Source organism: Cardiocondyla obscurior, linkage group LG15, assembly GCF_019399895.1.
Source record: "Cardiocondyla obscurior isolate alpha-2009 linkage group LG15, Cobs3.1, whole genome shotgun sequence".
Classification (NCBI taxonomy): domain Eukaryota; kingdom Metazoa; phylum Arthropoda; class Insecta; order Hymenoptera; family Formicidae; genus Cardiocondyla; species Cardiocondyla obscurior.
In genome coordinates, this window is record NC_091878.1 from 4,819,274 (window position 1) to 4,840,886 (window position 21,613).

General features: G+C 31.3%; 2 protein-coding genes across 4 annotated transcripts; one reads left to right on the forward strand and one right to left on the reverse strand.

The window, feature by feature from the left end:
• Positions 1–664: 664 nt before the first annotated feature.
• Positions 665–9,934, reverse strand: Drep4 (DNA fragmentation factor-related protein 4). 2 transcript variants are annotated; one of them, XM_070666837.1, is made up of 6 exons: positions 9,613–9,934; positions 7,154–7,255; positions 5,117–5,246; positions 4,594–4,805; positions 3,885–4,486; positions 665–3,730 (listed from the first exon to the last, which is right to left on the reverse strand). In XM_070666837.1, the coding sequence occupies exons 3-6, from the start codon at positions 5,244–5,246 to the stop codon at positions 3,571–3,573; spliced, it is 1,104 nt and encodes a 367-aa protein (XP_070522938.1). In that variant the 5' UTR covers positions 7,154–7,255; positions 9,613–9,934; the 3' UTR covers positions 665–3,570. The 2 variants fall into 2 exon arrangements, with proteins under 2 accessions (XP_070522938.1, XP_070522937.1); XM_070666836.1 differs by lacking the exon at positions 9,613–9,934 and adding an exon at positions 8,193–8,881.
• A 1,204-nt stretch (positions 9,935–11,138) lies between these two features.
• LOC139108491 (very long chain fatty acid elongase 7) lies at positions 11,139–21,416 on the forward strand. Of its 2 annotated transcripts, none has more exons than XM_070666848.1 (4): positions 11,139–11,825; positions 17,287–17,361; positions 17,475–17,746; positions 18,375–21,416. In XM_070666848.1, exons 2-4 carry the CDS (start codon positions 17,313–17,315, stop codon positions 18,933–18,935), a joined length of 882 nt encoding a protein of 293 aa, XP_070522949.1. In that variant the 5' UTR covers positions 11,139–11,825; positions 17,287–17,312; the 3' UTR covers positions 18,936–21,416. The 2 variants fall into 2 exon arrangements, with proteins under 2 accessions (XP_070522949.1, XP_070522950.1); XM_070666849.1 differs by lacking the exon at positions 11,139–11,825 and adding an exon at positions 11,846–12,118.
• Positions 21,417–21,613: the final 197 nt, after the last annotated feature.

Sequence of the window (21,613 nt, forward strand, 5' to 3'; positions counted from 1 at the left end):
ACTAACAATAGCGCGCTCGAACAATTAGCGGCGCGCGGTATCTCCGATCGGCATCGTAAAATAGCATTGATTTTATTGTCTGTCGTCGCGGAGGCGGAATACGTACTGGCCGCTGAGTGTCGGAGTAATTTTCGCTAATTAATGAAATAGATTAAAACACGGGAAAGCGCTCACGGCGCTGCCGGACGTGGTCAACGTTAGTTGACAGCGTGAAAAGATATAACGTCGTCTGCATATCCAATGCAGGTACATTTATAACGTTTCGCGTCCGCGAATGTGCGAGTTTATGCAACCGTGTACACCGAAAATACTTATTGATATAACTGTCATTGCCGAGAAGCGTCTGTCTCCAGTTGGATGACCTATCATTGCGATACCATCTCGTTCGAGAGGCATTGTGTCGTTCACCTTAGCCCTTAATTATTTCTGCTGTTAAATTCTATTTAATTGAATTATGTTTTAAATATTTTAATCGAGGAATTAAAGCTCGAGCGAATAGAAATAAAATTAACAATTGAAACAAAATATTGATAAGTGATATAATTAATTAAATTAAAAGAAATATATATATATATTAATTTTTTCACAATTTAAAGCGGGAAATTAAAAATCGAGCGAATAGGAATAAAATGGATAACTGAAATAAAATATTGATTGGTGATGTAGTTAATTAATTTAAAAAGAAATATAGAGATTTCTCACGATTTTAATCGGAAAATTAAAAACTGAGCGAGTAGGAATAAAATAAAGAATTGATATAAAATATTAATTAGTGATAGAAATAAATGATTAGAAAAATAGATGTATGTAATTTTACTTTAGAATTTTACTTTGATACTTTCGAATGTTCTTCCTTTGGCTTGCATCGTGCCATGAGAATAAGTGTTGCTTTGATTTTATTATTTTGTACGTTAACTGTGCATTGCTTGCTATATGTAATTATTACGCTTAAAGAAACGAGAAGCCTTTAAAGTATTAAAAAAGACATGTACGTACATCGTGCAAATTAGTAAATTAAAAGTAGTTTTCTTTAACGTAGAGGAGGCAAGAGTAAACGACGCGCGCAAAGAATGCGCTTTGTAATGCGTAATGTTATTACAAAATATATTAATAATCATATAAATAATATTTAATTCTCAATTATAATGAAAGAAAAACGGTAATTTAATCATGCGTCCATTTAAATGCCCGAGAAATTAAAAATAAATTAAGTGATAAATTCGTCAATTTCGGGGTTTTGCGGCAGTTTTGCGGTGCCGAGTATCCGAAATCGCTCGGGAGGTATCAGAAATATAGGAGGAGTAAATTAGTGGCACGAAGAGAGACTTGTTCCCGCCAATTTCGCCGCCACTTCCATCTTTGATCTACAATGAAAAGTTCGAGCTGATAATAGAAATGATAAAACAGAGCGGTGATTAAACGAATAATGTAAATTCTAAAATATGAAATATAATTAAGTTGTTAATAAAGAAAAAATAAATTTGTAAATTTTTCTGACTTAAATTTACATTTTTTTACGTGGATTTACATTCGATCAGCTCAGACAAACAAAATTCACATTTTCAATAGCAACAAGATTACTTGTGCTCCGTTTTAAATTTAATTCTGCATATTATGGCAACCAGAAAATGTTTATTAAATTATTAGTATATATTTATTTACCGATCCGTCTTCCTGTAATTTATAATAGATACTTTCTGAACGTTGGAAGCGACGTGAGTGACAGAAGTCTACTCAGAAGAGTCAGACGTATATTGGTCAAAGCCATAACAATTGCCTCTACAACTTTGCACCCTGTAGATAATAATGCATAATACAACAATACATACAATATACATGTATGCTAAACAGTCAAGTTTTTTATTAAATTAGGAACGATATTTTTTTTTAATGATAGTATTATATAGTCCGGATTTGATATACAGCCTAGCGATGTGTGATAAATGAATGTAATTAAATGTAAATGGTTTAGAATAATAATATAGTAATAAATTAGAATGCTATATAAATATTACATAAAATGTAAAATTGCATTCTCTCGTATTACATTTAGTACCTTTAAAAAAGTATATCAGTCTATGGTTCACATCGATGGTACACGCTTTTAGCTATCGAGGCTTGCAGTTACATACATATTTGTAAATATGGAACAAAATTCATTTATTACAAGATATAAAAATAAATTAAACTAATAATTTAATAGAAGAAAAATTAGTAGCATTGAATACCTTTGTGCAATTCCTTTCGTCAAATATATTCCATCTTGTATCGTTAAAATTTCTAAAACGTCATTCAATACAAAATATATAAAAATATATATACCTTTTTCAGAACTTGCTTCTTTTTATTTTGTTTTTTATTTATTGGGTTCTCTTTGGTTTTGCTATTTATCTTAATTATTTTAACAAAGATATAACATCAATAATTTTATCCTTTGCTTAATTTTATATCGAACTTTACTCTTTCCTTTATATTAAACTTTACTCTCTTCTCTTTTTTAATTTTGATTTAAGTTATAAAAATATTTATAGAAAAATAGTAATAAGCAATTTTTCAATTTTGCGACGAGAAAAAAAACTTTAATACTTTAAATTAATAGAAGATTAATAGAAATACGAATAAGATCACAGAATTTGTGAAATTCTACATATACGAGAATAAATATATATACATTTTTCTCTAAATATATATGTATATATGCGTGTGAGTGTGTTTATACATATATATGTATATATCAGAACTTTGTTTGGTTTTTTATCGAGCAGTCAGAATAAAAATATATCTGAAAGACATCTACTTCACAGTCTGTGAAGTACAAGACGAGTATCATTTAATATCAGAGTCAAATAAAAAAAAAATTATTTTAAGAGTAGTCATTCTGTAGAACTGTATAATTAAAATAGAGGATCTCTATATGTTTTTAATTGTTCTTATGCAATAAATATGCATGGAATTTTTTTTTGTTATATATTTTTAAATCTTTATCGAAAGATTAGCGTTAATCCAATATTTTAAAAGCATGAGCAATAGTTTCATAGTTTTTTTTTGATAGTTTTTATGTTATTCAACCCTGTTCTATTCAACGTCTTAATTAATAAAATATTGACATCGAACTCGTGTGCAATTAATTCGTATATACATATATAATTGCCAAATATTATTCGAAACTAAACTTTTTTTTTTTTCCCCTCCGTAAACGGAATTGATATAAATTTGGATGTCTCGAACTTCGGAATGGACATTCATTATTAATGTTATTGCTTATTACTTCATGTCGCAATGGAGTTACATCCAATAATATAACATTAATAATTTCTAAAGGCCATTTTTGCCAAAAAGCAACCAAAATCCAGTTTAATCTGCATTGACAGATATGGCCCTAAATCTATGTTCTATCAACAGTATTTAAATACACTTATTCGTAGAGATCTGTATCTGAAGAGATCGCGCTCTACATTACGTATCTGGATGCAATATCCCTTTTTATATAATTACGTTTTGGTATTAATGCATGTGACCAGCACTTTTAGAAACATATCTACCAAACATATAATCTCCCAGAACTAACGCTTATTTGTGCGACCCTTTATCGTGGCATACGATATGAACTAGTCTTAGATTCTTCACCGTGAACAGATTGTCATAATAATCGTAAATGTCTTGTTCATTGATCGTATCTTGCCGCGAGATCTGCAGCAGCTGCGGAATGAGCGTCCTGGACCTTTCGATTCTGCAAACAAGAAATAATTAAATAAAACGTCTTGAATAATTTTCACATTTATCAAATATATATTTTTTACAAAATAAATTTAATCGTTTATTACGCGTTTTATTTATCAAATAAACTTGTTCCAACGCTAAAATGTATAATAAATTTATCTTACTTATGATCCAAATTCCACGTGGAGAATAGGGCAAGCTCTTCTTTAGACCTATACGGGTTAATCTTGTGTTTATCGCCGTAGGGACATCCGTTGGTGTTCCACCGACCCTCGCATTTAAACTCCCCCGTCTTATCACAAATGGCGATTTGCTTCTCTCGCAGCTTTATGCGATAAGGGCAGACCGCCGACTTTTCGTCGTTCATTATTTCCGCGTTTTTCTTTCCACGAAATTTTCTCGCATCCGTCTCGTCGATATTATCCGAATCGGTAATCGCGTTCGTATCCGATAATTGCGGCAATCGAAGGTACCATTGACGAAGATACGATTCGTCGTTAATATTGCAGGGACAGTGCTCGTAACATTGATCGTAATCGGTTTCGTCGTTGTCGCTTTTAGAATCAGATACCGCTCTACTTCTATCGAAATAATACCCGAAATAATGATCCTGCTTGAGCTGAAGTTTGAAGAACGCAATGGTACGCAGCAATTGTTGCCTCGCCTTATAATCGTTCAAGAATACGTCCGAGCACTTGATCTGCTCGATCGTCTTGTAAAGATACGTGCGTATTCTGTCCTGACATCTCCGGTGCATATATGCTTCCTGTGAATTAAGTAAAGAATATTTTAATAATAATATGTATATATATATATATATTTTTTAATTTTAATTTTAGAAAGAATAAAAGAATTTTTTTACGAAAATTTCACCTTCGTCATGCAATTGGTTTCTAAATTTTCAAACCACTCCGGATGATCCTCCTTTCTGCTAAGTATCGTTTTCGTGTTATCCTTATTCAATACTCTGTTCAACGAGGCAACTTTTGCTTTAAGGTTTTCCGTCAGGAATTGCGTCACCCTGTTGCCGGCGATGAGGAAATCAATGTTCACGCGTCTCAATGCATCGTAGAGAATGTCCGCATCTGCGAGAAATCGTTTGTCCTTGAAAAAAAATTGTGTCGTCCTCGCTCGTGTTGTAAAGTTCGCGATATGCTTTTTTTCATTCCGAGAGCCGCACTCGGGCTTGCCAAGATACATCGCAAACGTCAAGAAGCTGACACTGGACTGGATTATTTGGCGCTTGGCCAAACGCGGTACATTCATTGTTGTGTTATATATAAATTTATTTTAAGTTTCTAGATCTATACTTCGGAGTTTCAGTGGTCAGCTCTGCGAATTTGCAACATCACGCGTATCATATATAATAATAATAATTACAATATATTAAACAAACCTGACAACACTTTTTCCCCTGGCTTCTGCAAAACCAAAGTAGTCTGCGGCGCCAGCGTGTAAAAATACTCTTCGTCGATCAACGATCCATCAAGAAGAAAAACGTTCACTTCCGCCGGATCATTGGTCATCTACAAAAAATGCAAGATCGATTAGTTTGCCATTCGATTTAATCAATTCTCTTTAACTGAGGTATTAAGTTCGACTTTACATTAAAAAAAAAAAAAAAAGAAAAAAAATCCTTTACTCTATCCTCTTTACTCGCGAATCAATTAACGTTCGTCAACCAACCACTTTGAATAAATGACGAAGTAATATTCGATATCCGAGCGAACGTCAAGGCTATAAAATAATGATTTCCTTTAAGCTTTACAAAGGAATTGCGAGTAAATTTTAACCGTATTAAGCGCTTGCGACTTTGCGACAACTCGGGCTGACATTGGTCTAGCGAAATATTTGGATCGTCCTTGGAGCCGGCGCGAAGAGCGGATTCACGACCTTAACATTGAGATTACTTCCTGTCCCTGGCCCGGATGGTTCGATAGAGCCAGCGCTTGCGGGCAAGCAGCTGCGAATTTCAAGGACGCGCTGCAAGGATCGACCTATCTATCCATAAAATGCTATCGCCGGCTACGCCGTTCGTTTCCGGCCTTCACGTCGAGGGTGGTTTTAACATTTAAAAATCAATACTGTCATCCAGAATACGTTTACATTTCCTCCTCGATATTTCTATCACGTCGTAATTACATTCACATACTAAGAAAAAAAAAAAAAGAAAAAAAAAATAATAATAGTATTACGAAGAATAAAAAGAATTGAAATCGCTTTTTGATTAAGATTACAGAAGAAAAGCTTGTTGATTGAGGAACGTTAATATGCATAAAAATCATACTAAAATGAAATACTGTCGTTTTAACATTAAATAACACTTTATTCCTTTGCCTACCTTAACACCGAACGCTATGAAATCCGCAGTAATGAAAAAAAAAAAAAACGCTCAAGAGTACATCTATCAGATTACGCAATATCCGTAGAATATTCTTGTTAGATGCATACTCTATATGTATGCGTACTGTTTAATGAACAGTCGATGACTTTCTATTTTCGCAACGCTATATTAAACACATGGCCACTTTAATTCATTCGCGCGTCCACTTTAATTCGTTACACCTGCTACTTTAAAGATCGACGAGAAAAATCGATTGATTAAAAGTATTTAATGAACAATTGCGATCGCTAGGCGGCTTAGAAAAAAAATTTGAAACATCAGCGGAATTTATTTCGATGACTAAGTGCGTATAACGAAAGGAAACAGATGCATTAAACGAGTATCAAAAGTAAATCTATGCAATAATGAGTCGTTTAGTGCACACGCACCGGGTGCTTTTCTTGTTTTCAACCGCAAGGACAAATTCCACATTCTATGAAGCAATTAGTGGTCGTAAATCGAGCAGCAATGAGTCGTTTTACGCCCAATGCATCAGCATTGGGCGCTGTTTTAGCTTTTCTTTGTGCAGAGATCACTTTCATCGCTCTGAACAATGCCGGTATTTTTAACAAAATAAAAGGCGTATAGAATATTAATATTATACAATAAAAAAAAAAAAAAGAAAACAATTGCGAGATTTTGTTTTTTAATATTTTTTTCCGTCGAGAATATGTCAGTGATTGTACTGACATTTATCTCGAATGTCTATTCTCAACGCTTTAATCAACGCAAGTTATTCCACGGAGAGTTACTTTAAATAAAATTTCACGTTATTTGCATGACGATCGCGTGCGAATATTACGTAAATCGGCGAAGTATGTTTAAAGAGTTCAAATCTAGTTCAAATCTGTGCCAAAGGGTACTTAAGTACTCGATAAAAACTAATGCGCGACATTTTGCATGATAAATTCTGTTTCATCTTCACGTACGCGTAATTTACATTGCGTGAAAGTATGATACATTATTCATATGGTTTTTGTTTCAAATGGATGTACATATAGCACACGACGAACGAAAGTATGAAATGTGAACAGTGTATTACGAACTTACATTTAATTTTAAACACGCTTTCTCCTTCAAATCTTGAAAATTTCGGCAAGCGATGCCGATTTTCCTCGTACGATTCACATCCGTTACCTTGTAGCCTTTGAGCTAAAACAAACGTTATATTAAAAAAGAAAAAGTATAAATCAATAGTATTAATATAATGTAATACTTTAATATAAATATATTATAAAGTTATTTACAATTAAAAATGTAATTAATAAAGATTTTGCACATATAATTCTGTAAATAAAAGATACAGCAGATTGAATTTATCACAGAAATTAATCAAACAATAATTATTGGAATTAAGACTTGAGCAACAGCATTAAGCTCCGGGCCTTCAGGAAATAAATTGCATACTAAGAGCCGCCGGGTAATATTAAATTATTTTGGACCAAGTAACCGTGTAATTGCACTCTGCATCACGTTCAAGGCCATCGGATTTCCGAGCTTCGCGCGTGCACAATTTCTTCGAGTGACCCATATTTTACATTCAATGGCGTCCACCCGAGGCCACTCGACACGTCACGTCAAAATGCAAATGTCATGAATAATGAGCCCGCTAATACTAAAATTCGACAAACTCCTTCGTGCGCGCTATTGCCTATGTATTGTCAATTAACGATAAAACGATTGGGCGCAAGCCGTGATATCCCACTAGATATATCGACACGCTTGCGTGAGAACGTTCTCCAATAAACTCTACACTCCAACAAATTAGAAGTAATTAGTAATAGTAATTAGCAACAATATTACACTGTACTGAACACTTGAGCATTATCATTAAATCAACGACTGAGCTTCGTTCACAGCTCGAGCCTCATTCTTAATCTGAGAATGCAAATTTATCATGCGCAGCTTAATTAAAAAAAAAACTGTTAATTAAAGTTATCAGATTAAAAAAAAAAAAAAAAAAAAAAAAAACACAGATAAAAATTGCTCAAGAATGTAGTTAAAGCGGCTGCCATCTACTTCGCACTCCGATATATCAGATGTTTACGCACAGCTGACATGCAAAGTAAGCAACGTGTATCGTATATACCTCGCTTTTGGAAGACGAGACGTTCGTTAGACGACGGAGGCAGTCGGTGATGAGAGACATGTTTCGTCGACGCAAGAACTGACGGCAGGCGGGAGAGAGACGAGAGCGGACCCCTTCACCCGTATTGCACCGAACCGAAACTCTCCCGACCCGACTCCTCGCTTTTGCACGCCGCCGCGTTATCCCACTCACACTGACCCTGACACTGTCGCTCTTATCGGCCGTTCATGGACGTTTGGATAAAACCCACGCGAGAGAATTCGCTCGCGAGTGGGACGAGCGGGAGAGCGCGTTGATGTGAAAAAAAAAAAAAAGAGAAAAAAAAGATCATTAAATAGAAGCAGAGTAGCGAGACAATGAGCGCAGCGAGGAACAACTGTTGCCGTTGGTACCGGACAGACTACCTGCAACTTGGTCGTGGGGATCAGGTAGTGGGGTCGCTGTGAAAACGGCCGCTACCACGCAAGTACTGTGGAACTGGTGCATAAGGACGAAGGTCGGCCGAAGTGAAGGGCGCGGAGGGGGTGAGAACGAGAGAGAAAGGCGGTGAGAAGGAACTAGCAGCTGCGGCATCGGTGAGACGCGGGAAAGAATGCATCCTGGCTGGCATATAGGAGACGGTGAATCAGTACATATGCTGGAAGATGCGCGTGCGGACTGGGGACTCGTTTTACGTTCTGATTCTGATATATAACAGAGGGCAGCATTTGATAGGGAATCAAACGACATTAAAGTACTTCACATATACCGACGCATTCATCCCGTGCAAATATTTAAATGTACATATAGGGAAAAAAGAATTTTTTACATTAGTTTTAACGTAGCGTTGTTAATTAAAGATGCGTAAGTAGAAGTATAATTGTCTAAGCAAAAACATACGTCAAAAGATACTTTACATACATATAATTATCTAAACGTAGATATTAAAAAAAAAAAGAAAAAAAAAAGAAACTTGAATAGACAAAGACTTATGTAATTACTTATACTTTATCACAAATATACGTCAAATGTACATTAAAAGCTAAATCTCAACGTAATCAAGAAGTATCAAGGTTTTATCACATCAAAATTTACAGACTTATATAAAACATTACAGCGGTAAATCATTCAGTTTTTTAGTATTTAATAAAAAACTATTATGTTTCTTTGCTGTGACGTATGGAATTATTGATAATGAGAGAAAAATAAAGGATAAGTAATAACGTCATATGCACGAACTAATAATTGGCGAAAAAGAACATCGGCGATCTCGGATTTAAGACACAATCGTGCGCGTCAATTTTTTGTATAATATGCCAATTTATTTTTTGGGAAAAGTATTTATATAACTATTTAAAACTTAAATGCCGTTTCTGTATTAAGGGTATGTAAAAGAAATCACTGAGAAAAATCTACAATCGTGATAAAGAAGTAATCTTACCTCTTTTATTCAACGAAAGTCATCTCGTTGGCAAGATGCAATTAACATTACATATTATTGCGAAAGAATGTAATCCTCTTATTACGCTTACGATAAGCGTTGCTATAACATGTTCTACGTAAACGCGCATTCAAACACCGTGTAAAGCTGCAAAATCTGAAACATACATTATAATTATGAAACGCATTTATTATTAAGCATTATAAGATATCCTGACATTTTATAACATTATACAATACATATTTAAAGAATTAATAGGACTGACCTTCTAATCCACGCTTGCTGAAAATATTTTACTTGTTAATTATAGACGATGAATGCTATTGTAACTAATACAAAGTAATAAAAGAATAGAGAATTCATTCAATAATTAGTACTAATTTACATTATTTTATGATAATCGTATAATTTACTTTTATATTATTCAGAGAGAGGAAAAGAGAACGTATTAAAATCTCATTATAATTTATATTCAAAGTTTATAAAGATATTTGAATAATAACCAATTTGTCAAGCATAGCGCAAACAAAAGAACTAATCAACATCGCGAGAAAAAGTAGAAATAAGTAAGAAAAAAAAAAAATTTAGTTGTAAAAATTATATATAAACAAAAATTATAAACATAAAATGCAATATTAAAAAAAAAGTTGCGTATTGTGGAAGGCTTTGAAAATCTTTGATAGACTTGATGCAAGTTTTAATAAAAAAAAAAATTTATCGACGTTACCTTCATTATCGTGAGCACCTAATGAAATTAGTAATTTATCGTGGTGCAGATTAATAATCATATAAATAATTTTTCAAATAAGAATTTTTTTTTTATCCTGACAAATTTTCCATTATTACGTCATAGTATTTGAGTTGCGAGATAATGGGTGTCAATAATGAAGCTAGGAAACAAAATGGGTTTACAAGGAGTGGCTTATAGCAGTTAAAAAAAAAAAAAAAAAAAAAAAAAATAACGTGAAAGTGGCCAAACAAGCATGAATTCGCGAGATATTTCGAGCGATAGTCAACTAATCGATTAATTCGTCAATGTGCCTATTACTACGCGCTAATATACGTCTCCGAGCGCAATCGATCTTTGTTGCGTAAAGTTTCACAATGACAATATACAAATATTCATGTAATCTTGAGGATTACAAGAACTCTCGAGTTACATTGAGTCGAGTAATACGATGAACGAAGATTATGTAAATATACGTATGTGTACTTTAATTCTTTTCTAAGACACCAATTAAAATGAAGATTTTTACGATTCATCAAGTATTGATTTAGATTTGTTTGATCTCCGGCGTATTCACACCATTTTCGTGTATCGCACTCCTTCATATTTTTATGTTCCTGGTGCAATTAAGTTACACAACAATGAAAGGAACTTGTTCTTTTCTGAGTAATTCGCAATCCATGATATAAGTAATATAATAATTATATTATAATTATTTTACATATGCATGTGCAAAATAAAATTCAATTAAATATTTCGGGAGACTGATTTTGGTCCAAAGCTTTCGCAGCAACTTCAACCTTTCTTTTCTAACTAAAAGGATGCAGTTAGAAATAAAATATTAATAATTATAAATTTTATTTCAGTAATGGCTTCCAAATATTGATGAGGAATAAAAGAAAGAGTGCGGTCGGATAAAAAAAACACATCGTATGTCGATGTGTTGCACTACTACTTTAACTACTAGTACTGTTGCTGCTGCCGCAGCTACTGCTGCTCGTGCTCCGGAGGACATCCACGTCGTTTGCGAAAGGGGGAGAGAACCGTGGTGCACCGTGCATCCATCGTACTGTGGATACAAATTACCACTCGACACACGGTATTCGAACAGTCTCTCGTTAACTTGCATCGAAGACTAATCTGCTGTATTCATTGATCACTATAGGAATTTTTCGTTTGTACTTTTGCTAGTTTAATTAAAAATTTTTCTTACATCTTCAATCCAGTTTTTTTTTTTTTTTTTTGTTATTTTCATTCGGTATACAATTGTGTGAACAACGTGGATCGCGAAAAAAAATTCTAATAAACGTCAAACAAGAATTTAAAGTATCTTGTTAGTGTCGATAAATTTGGCAAGTTATTGGAATCATTCTAATCAAAGGACCAAGGAATCGAGAATAATTACATCCTGACTGTTCTGAATTCGGCCGAGGAATAGAAAAACTTTGCTCAACATTTAGTGACCGATTTTATTTGGTATTTTTATGTGAGTATTAATGTTTTAATTTAATATTAATAATTATATTTGGTGTAATTAAATAAATTGTTTGTTGTCTGTCATCTTGAATTTAATCAGCAATATTATATAAAAAATAAATTATAATAAATAAAATTTAATAATCAATTACATAAAAAAAAAATATTATTAATAAAATTTAATTGTTATAATATTTTTTACCGCGAATATATTTATTCGCACACGTTTATATAGATATTATATTCACTTAGATATTTACCGTACCTAGTTGTTATTGATTAGTTCTGCTTAATTAAAATTACGTGAGTACAAATTTTTTTTCTATTTTAAATTAACCCCAATTTTCTCAACTATCAATACTGGTATCACATGAATAAAACAAATTCATTAACGTAGGTCAAAAAAAACAAAAGAAAGGGTCATATCAAAATCTCTTTAAGTATGTAAACGTACATGGCAATATGGGACAGGCTATCAATCAATTCTACATTCACTTGCATGCCAATTTCTCAGGTTCAATGAAAATATCAGTGAACGGTTTTAATGTCTGTCGCAACAACGTGAATTTCATATGTCACATATAAATTTTTTTCTAAATATATTAATATTAAATTTAGTTTATTAGTTCTTACTGTTGGAATTTAATTCTCTGATCGAATTGCTTCGTCAATTCAAATTACATGTATCGGCAAAATTTTATTTTTAATTATATTTGTTATATATTTTCACTATGTTCTTATTGATTTAAATATATAATTGCGTGGAATCGTTAAATGGTTTTTACTTTCAGTTTTGAAAGACTTTGTTAAAAAAAAAAAAAAGAAATTATTAAAAATTCCTAAACATATTTTTTTTATGTTGTTCTATTCATATTGTATTACATCTGCAATACGCACACATTCAAACGTGCACATTTCTATATAAAGTTGCACATATGGCGATGGCATGTATACCGGTTCTACGAACATTTCACAATTGCTATGTACAGTAAAAAGCGATTCGTCTATTCAATGACCCCCTTGCGTCCTAATTATATATTTAAGAATTATAAAATATGTCATATATCTGTTTTAAAGGTGTAATATATATTAATTAATGTTTTCGTAACAAAACGATTAAAAAATATCTCAAACGGTCAGTCAGTCACGAAGTCAATTTTTTCGCGATTCTCGATGTCGAAGGACGCGTGAATGAGTGGCCGGAACTTTTTAAGGACACGTCCGAGAAAGTCACTGACTTTAACGCAACTAATAATAACGTGCCATTATTTTATTTAGATACCCATCGACCGCAAAATTCGTAATACACATATGTATGCAAAAAGCAAATCAGGAAATGAGAAATTCTTTTCTCTTTTAAAAATTTGCATATCTAACTAAAGTATCAACCGGTTAAAAGTCTGAGAACAACGTGGCACAGAATTCGATATAAAGTGCAGAAAAATATTAAGTATGCGTGAATAATTTATACAATTTTAAAGCTTGTACTAATATAAAAATTTGACGGAGTTTAATAATTGTGTATTTCCTGTTTATTCGATCGATTAAATGTTTTGGAAAACTTTTTTTTTCTTACATTTTTCAAGTGTGTTATCGATAGAATGAAATACATTTTATTCACCGGAGTAGCATATTATAGGTATTGGTAGTGAATTACGTGCACCAATTAACACTTACGACATCGATATCTAATTTAAATTTAAACTTACGACAGAAAACGGAGAAAGGACCCAATCAATTTTGTCCAATCGATTTTATCGATGATGCAATTTGTATGCTCGCGAGTAATAGTGCTGTCGCTACACCGAGAATAATATACGCGCTAATAAATGCACTTTTATGTATATCTGTTCAAGTGTTTTTTATTTGTTCTTTACTCGAAGCACTACACGTACCGCATAATTCGTTCTGTGAGAACCGAATAAACATTTTGCTACGCATATCATGGACTGCAAATACGCATATATCGTAAAAACACCGAAAAAGATGCACGTCTTAACTATTTCCTGTCGCGCTCACTTCGAACAATTAATAGAAATTTAATACCTTGAAATTAATAGACTACATTTAGAACTGTCGTAGTTAAAAGCTCCAGCTATTTAATTGGCCATTATCCGTCCATAAAATTGTTAAATTTATATACTACGCTGAAAACTATTTTTAACCACTTTTTAAGTATCTTTTTAATTTGATATAAGTAAAGTTTTAAATAATATCAAGAAACAGCAAATATCATAAAACAGTATAGAATCTATATACATAAACATTTTTTTATTCCGTATATCCGGTTAAAACTTATTCTATGTTCGTTTATCATATTATTGTATTATAAGCAATTTTTCATATTTTACATACGCGTAGCATTTTCTGATCATGACATCATTGTAACTGTGCATTATGAATACATGAATATAAAATGAAATGATATACCTATTAATAAAATTGAAAACTATCGGAAATTAGACCATCTCGATCAAATAATTTACACATTGTACTCAAGTATAAAGGGAAAAAAGTCCAATGTCTAAGAAACACGTTTGCATTATATTCCTTTTTGATATGCACATATATTAGTAGCGGATAAATATTTATTATTAATATTGTGCAATTCTGTTTACGTGAAGTTATATGCTATTTTTAAAATAGAAAAAGAAAAGAAAAAATGGTTCTGCACGCGAAGATTTTAGCTACTATTTTCGGACACGATGTTTCACCTACTTTCATATTTTCGAACGATGTGGCCTTTTCGTGATCGGTCGCTGAGTAGTTCTCAAATACAGTGTTGGATTTAATAAGAGGTAATTTTGACAAAACCAAGCTGGCAATTGTCGATACTGATACTAATGGGCAGTTTGTAAAATTGTTTGTGAAAAGGTTTGAAATTATCGCAACTTTGAATTACGCTAAACAGATAAATCCTTGTACTTCTATGTCCGCGTATTTACATGAATACATACGACCATGGATTAAATATGAGCATGCAATTTTATTTTTAAAGTTCAAGAAAATACGGATACTGTTTATAATTTATAAGTACAATGTATACTTCGATTATAAATTATTTACATAAATGTTGGTAATATATTTATGTGAGAATGCGCGATCAGAGAATAATTAAAAAAAAGAAAATAATTTCTTAACTACAGCGGTTTCTTTGATAAAAAAGAAAATTAGTGGTTTTTTTTTTTTAATTGTTTTCCTTGAAAATTATAATTCTGTAACGTTATTTTACGTTGAATAAATATCTACGATCGTTTGTAGCGTATTACAATTTTTAATAATGTTTACTACAATTTTATTATGGTATATAATAATAAAATCATAAAATATAATCCTAGAATCATAAAATGTAATATTAAAATCATTCTATCTTTGAATTATCGTGCACTGACCAATGTTATTCTTACCTGGAATAATGAATCAATGAACTTTTTGATGGTCACTGTCTCGTTCGTTAGTCTCAAGGTGGAACACTGGCAAAATCTGTTTTCTTTGTTACTTTTAAAAGAGCGATTACCTGACAGTATAATATACATGCAAGTAAATTTATATGTTTGTCGTCATCATAAATGCAAAATCTTTTTTCTAAAAATGTACCAAGTTATATATGTTTACAAATTTTTCAAAGGAAGCATGTGTTCAAAGCTTGACGTCATTGTAAATCACTTTTATTCAGAACATCTTGTCTTGTAATTTTATTTGTGGGAAGTCCCTCAAAACAGCGTAACCGGTTTATACTCAATTTTTTTTTGTTCGAGGCTCCTTATTCAAGGACCTGAGACACCCTACAATTGTCAAGGATAGAATACGTAAACGTCAAAGCGTCTCGTAAATACACTACTTTTTGGAATTTATGACAAAATTTGATGGAATTTAACATAATTTTTGTACACGAATATATTTAATTTAATTAATTTAATTTTATTTTATTTTCTACTGTAACGTTAAAATAGAGATTAAATCAAATTGAATGGACATACCTAGTGGACAACATTAATGAATAAGTGATGACGTGAGATGGTACTTCTAAAAAAAAAATTTTTTTTTTCGTCTCTCGTAAACTGTGGCTAACCACAAAAATTTGGCCGCATCATATCTTTGCCTTTCAAAGAACTTAATCGTTTCTTTTTAAAGTCGTTGTTCAACAACGATTTACTGCTAATAATGATTTCACAAGAACACTTTGAGCAGTCGGTACTTCGGCTCTTGCGACACGTTCGCTGCTGAACAAGTGTCATTATCGTATTATTTATATTAAACTAAATTATTAATATTTTACCGTTTAAAAAAAAATCATAAACGGATATTACGAAATATTTCGTAAGATCGCAATTTGTGATCGTAAAATTGCAGCCTATTGTTACCGTAATTTTTTTTTTTTTATTCGAAATCTTTCACAAAAACATATTAACTTACATTAAGAAGTAAAAAAATATGGATATAATATCTCGTTATTACGTCTCTACGTTCATAAGTTTCAGCGGGGTTTTTTTTTTTTTTTTTTTTTTTTTTTAATAGGTTTGCAGCCAATCAACAATTATCGTTTTAATACGCCATAAAAATAATAACAAAAAAAATCGTTTCTATATATTCTTTTGAGTAAATCGTGACGAATCATGATTCGTAAAAAGAGGTTGATTATTAGGGAAGTCCAATCGTTAATCTGGTTCCTCTGCAAAAAAAAGCGCAAAGAAGCATTTAAAGTTCCTTGAAGTTTTTTTTAAAGAAATCTTGCTTACCTTGATTAAAGAGAATGATTAAGCTTAATATTTTGAAAAGGAATACTCATATATAAGTTCAACCTTAGATCACAAATTTTAGTTAGTTTCGCTTTCGTTTTCGACGTATGTAAATTTTATTTTACATATGAATTTAATAAAACGTTTTTGATATAATCTGCAGAGTACAACGTCTTAGTTCATTTAAACAAAAATTCGGAAATTCAAAATTAGTTACGTTTTTCACAGATTATTTCTTCGAATGCTAATTGCGACTTCACGTATACATATTTTTAAGTCGTTGCAATCGCTCATTCCAATTTAGGAAAAAGTGCAAGCAAGTTTTCCCTTACAGTTCCTCGTGTAATTTATATTGTCATTAGGGCCACCAAGGACAGCCGAGAAGACGAGTGTGAGAGAACAATAGCACTTTCATAATCATTTGTTTTTTAAATACGTATTTGCCGCATAACTGCAGTATCTTGCAGTACTAATGTCGCAACTCTTCACAGAGCGAACTAGTCTTTCCTTTTTAAAAACATTTAAATTTATAATTTTAAACTTATATATAATTCATAATATTGTGCTAATATTAACAATTAAATTCACGAAAAATTAATATGTATTTTTTCCATATACCTGAACTTGTTTTATTAAATACATATATAATTTATTTCTATATTTCAAAATTTAAACTGCAAATATAAACTTTAAGTAAACTTTTACAGATTAGCTACATATGTATTTTTGCAGATTACGAACGTGTACCATATTACAAAATGTCGAAGATCGTCGAGTGGTATAGAGATTTGATGGAGAACAAACAAGGTAATTTCTACAATAAAGAACCGTTACGTATATCACATTGCGAAATTATAAACGTCGAGTTAATTTATATTACGTCATATTTCATTAACGTTAAAACTTTTATGTTTGTATAGACCCGAGAACGCAAGAATGGTTTTTGATATCAGGTCCAGGCCCAATCCTAACGATCATTGCAACGTATATATACTTTTGCGTTTCCGCTGGACCAAGATACATGAAAAACAAGAAGCCATACGAATTGCGAAACACACTGATAATTTATAACTTCATTCAGGTTTTATTAAGTCTTTATTTGCTGAACGAAGGTTTGATGGCCGGTTGGTTGTACGAATACAGTTTTATTTGTCAACCAGTCAGTTATCTATATAAACCGAGTTCAATGAGGGTAAGTCTGACCTATCATTAATAAAAATTCATATTAATGAGCATATACAGCACGGAATATTATAATTGCCTCACATGAATATTGCAATTTTGCAAATTGCTAGATAAAAAATACCTACGTATTTTACGTCTTACGTCCACGCTCTTCCTTTTTGTGTACCTTAAAATCATTTATTAATATTCAATATGCATATAAATTACTGCTTTATATTTATAACAGCACATTAAATAATTGCTACGACATTTCTTCATTAAGTCGTTCTTTCAACGACAATATTTTTTTTTATCCTGTTATTGCAATATAATAATTCAATAAAAAATAATCTAGTTTTACGTAATGTATTTCCGATTTGTTCTGTGCTGTATAGAAAAATTATGATAATAAGCCTTTTGAAGGTATTTAACATACTAGAGGTTGACTGACATTTTTGTAACGGGTCGCTATCGTTACACTTGTTATTACAGCAAATTAAAACCGATGCTTAAATTCAATGTCGATTTCGAGTCAACCTTAGACGAAGGATCGTTCCGTTCTCCTAGAAAAAAAAAATAAAATCGCTCGACTAGATAATTATGACTTATTAATATTAGCATATCCGCTCGATCTTTATGTAATTATGTCTTTGCAGATGGCCCGAGCCGTTTATACGTATTTCATATGCAAGCTGATCGAGTTGCTGGACACGGTGTTCTTCGTTTTGCGCAAGAAAGACCGACAGATCACATTCCTGCATCTGTACCATCATTCGTTAATGCCAGTCGCGGCATGGATCGGCGTGAAGTTTTTTGCTGACGGCCACCCGACCCTACTTGGTGTTATCAATGCATTCGTCCATGTGATTATGTACACTTATTACATGCTGGCAGCGTGCGGGCCGCATATGCAGAAATACCTCTGGTGGAAGGAATATCTGACCATTGTACAAATCGCGCAATTCATCATCGTGTTTTTCCACAATTTTCAAATGCAGTTCACCAGCTGCGATTTCCCGAAACCAATGTCGTTTCTGCTCGCGCTCAACGCCGGCCTGTTTATCTACATGTTCGGATCGTTCTACGTTAATAATTATTTGAAGCCAAACGTGCGACAAGAATCGAAGACCAATGGCGTTACTAACGGCACTACTAATGGCGTTAGCGTTAATGGTAATGCAAATCTCAACAAGATAAACCATAATAAAGACGATTAAAAAGATCCGCGAGTCTTTTTACCTGCAACATAGGGTTATTAATGTGAGAGTAGAAGAATGATTTTTTAAGGGTTTTTCAAAAGTAGTTTACAAGCTAAAATAAAAATAGATTTGATTTATTTGCGCGTTAAAGTTAATCTGCTTCGATAAATTAAACTTTCATATGCAACAGCACTATTTGCTATATTAGTAACATGCATAAGGAATATTAATTATTTAAGATCCTATTGAGTATTTAAGAATTTTTGAGGATCGGTGGCATTTACTAAAATAAAATCAAGTAAAGAAAAAAGATAGATTTTTACAAGATTAAACCTCTAATTAATATAGTTCAGTATCTTATTATTAATCAAGATACAAAACTATTGATTAATTATTTTTCAAAAATCTAACAATGCACATCTTTTTTTGTAAATACATATGTTAATTAAATCGAGGTAACATTGCATAATAAATAGGAAAGTAGAAAATTTAGAGATTAATTAATCATTATTCAACATTTTCTTTTAACAAATATAATGTAGGTAATAGGATTTCTATTAGTATTAATGTAAGAATAATAGTATAAAAATAACGGAATAGAATATGAATTATTTATATATCTCGTAGAAAATAATAATTTGCAACAATCAAATTGCCATTATCAAATATAAGTAAAAATTTTGTTTCTTTCTTGTCTTTTTATCTTTCTTCTTTTTTTTTTTTACAAAATTTTGTAATAAAACTTTAAAAATGGTAACAAACAATTTATACATAGAGTCTTCTACTTTCAATACCATATTCTACAACTACGTTAACTATACTAATAAAATTGTTCAAATACATGAAGTGACACGATTATATTTATATTATAATGATAAAGAGCTATATCAAATTATTTCTATTCTATTAATCATTATATCTAAATAATTTATTATTTAAAACAATTATTATTATTTTTCATTTCCGTTAAAATAATTATTTCCTTTAAAATCACAATTTCTCGATAACATGGACAAGTATTTTGCAAGTCATAATATATATAACCGGAAACAATGACATGCTGATTTTAAATTGTATTTAAACTAATCGTTGTCTCTTATTGTTACAATTACTTTTTTTTTTCCTCATAAATGTTGCATATTTATTCCACTTTTCAATTTGCATAAAAAAATTTTTTGTTAAAAATTTTACGTTAATAAAATTATCTAATAGTATTATGAGAAAGTATTGTAGAGTTAATATATCTAATATGTAAATGAGTTCGATGTCAGTTCTTGTATACATTGAAAAAAATATTTAGCAAAATTGTGAAGGCACCAAACGCATTTCTACACAATGATAAAACTAAATTATAAGCCTTAACATTTATTATTAATGACAAAACTTGTAATTAATAGGTAATAATCAATTAAAGTCAGTTAAAACGTAAACTAATCGTCGCACAATCTGGCGAATGCGACAGTTCGAGGTCACGACTTTGGAACTCACTAGACTCTCATTTCCGTTCGGAATTTCATTTATTATACTAACAAGGAAATAAAAAGAATATTATGTCATCTAACTGATATACTTATTAATACATATGTTACTTCACATATTATTTTGCGTTAGCATATATTATCGTATTGGTTCCTTATTATATGTACACTTTTTATGGATTTTATAAATATATAAAAAATAAAATACAAGATACGGTATACGTATAATTAAAAATCATCGTACTTACTACTTTCACTTTAGAAATTTTACAACAATTCTATTTACAAATAATGATACACAATTCACAAATGCTAGCAAGAATTAATTACAACTATGAACTTAATTAAAAGCTGTCACCGCTAATGTAACATGAAATATTACGTGTCGGTTACGATACGCTAAAGATAATGCTGCAATCGCGATTAAAAGCTTTGTGTTAATTTTCTAACTTTTAATTTGAAAAGAATAATAATTAAAAATATAATAAAAAGGACACAATTTCAAAAACACTTTTGCATAAATAATATTTAAAATATAATTATATGCGCAGATAGTTCTTTTCTTTTTATTGTCATTTAATTAAAGATCCTATTATTGTAATATTTGTGCGACCTTTCGAATAAAAATAATACCTGACAGTAATCTACGTAATGTTTGACGTAAATTGTATGACGTAAATTCTATTCATTAATATTTCATTAATGTGCCATTAGTACTGAAATACTGGTAGATAAAAACGCAGATTATTCGTGAATAGAAGACATCGTTTGATATTAACCACTTCAGTATCTTTTATAATTAGTACATTAAGAATATGAAGAATGCCTGTTTTACGCGGTCAGTGACAGTACATTATATGTTAAACGACCTGTGTATTGTGAACTCGAATACAATTAAATAAAATAAGAAGTGGCTTGCCGGTAATCGGACTAAATTATCGTTATGATAACCGTCTGCATGGAGTTTGGATTTTATTCACGTGGACGTAAAATAAAATAAAACTTTGGGCGCGATAAAAAAGTAAGTTTTTAATATTGATATTCAATTAAGGATGGAATTTTTATTACTTTTTTTTTTAAATATCGCGTGTATTTATTACATTTCTTTTTATATCATATGTTTAATTTATATTTATGTTTAATATAATATTTAATTATTTCAGTAAAAAAAACACACAGATTTTTGTCAAACTATCAAAATAGTAACGTTACGACATA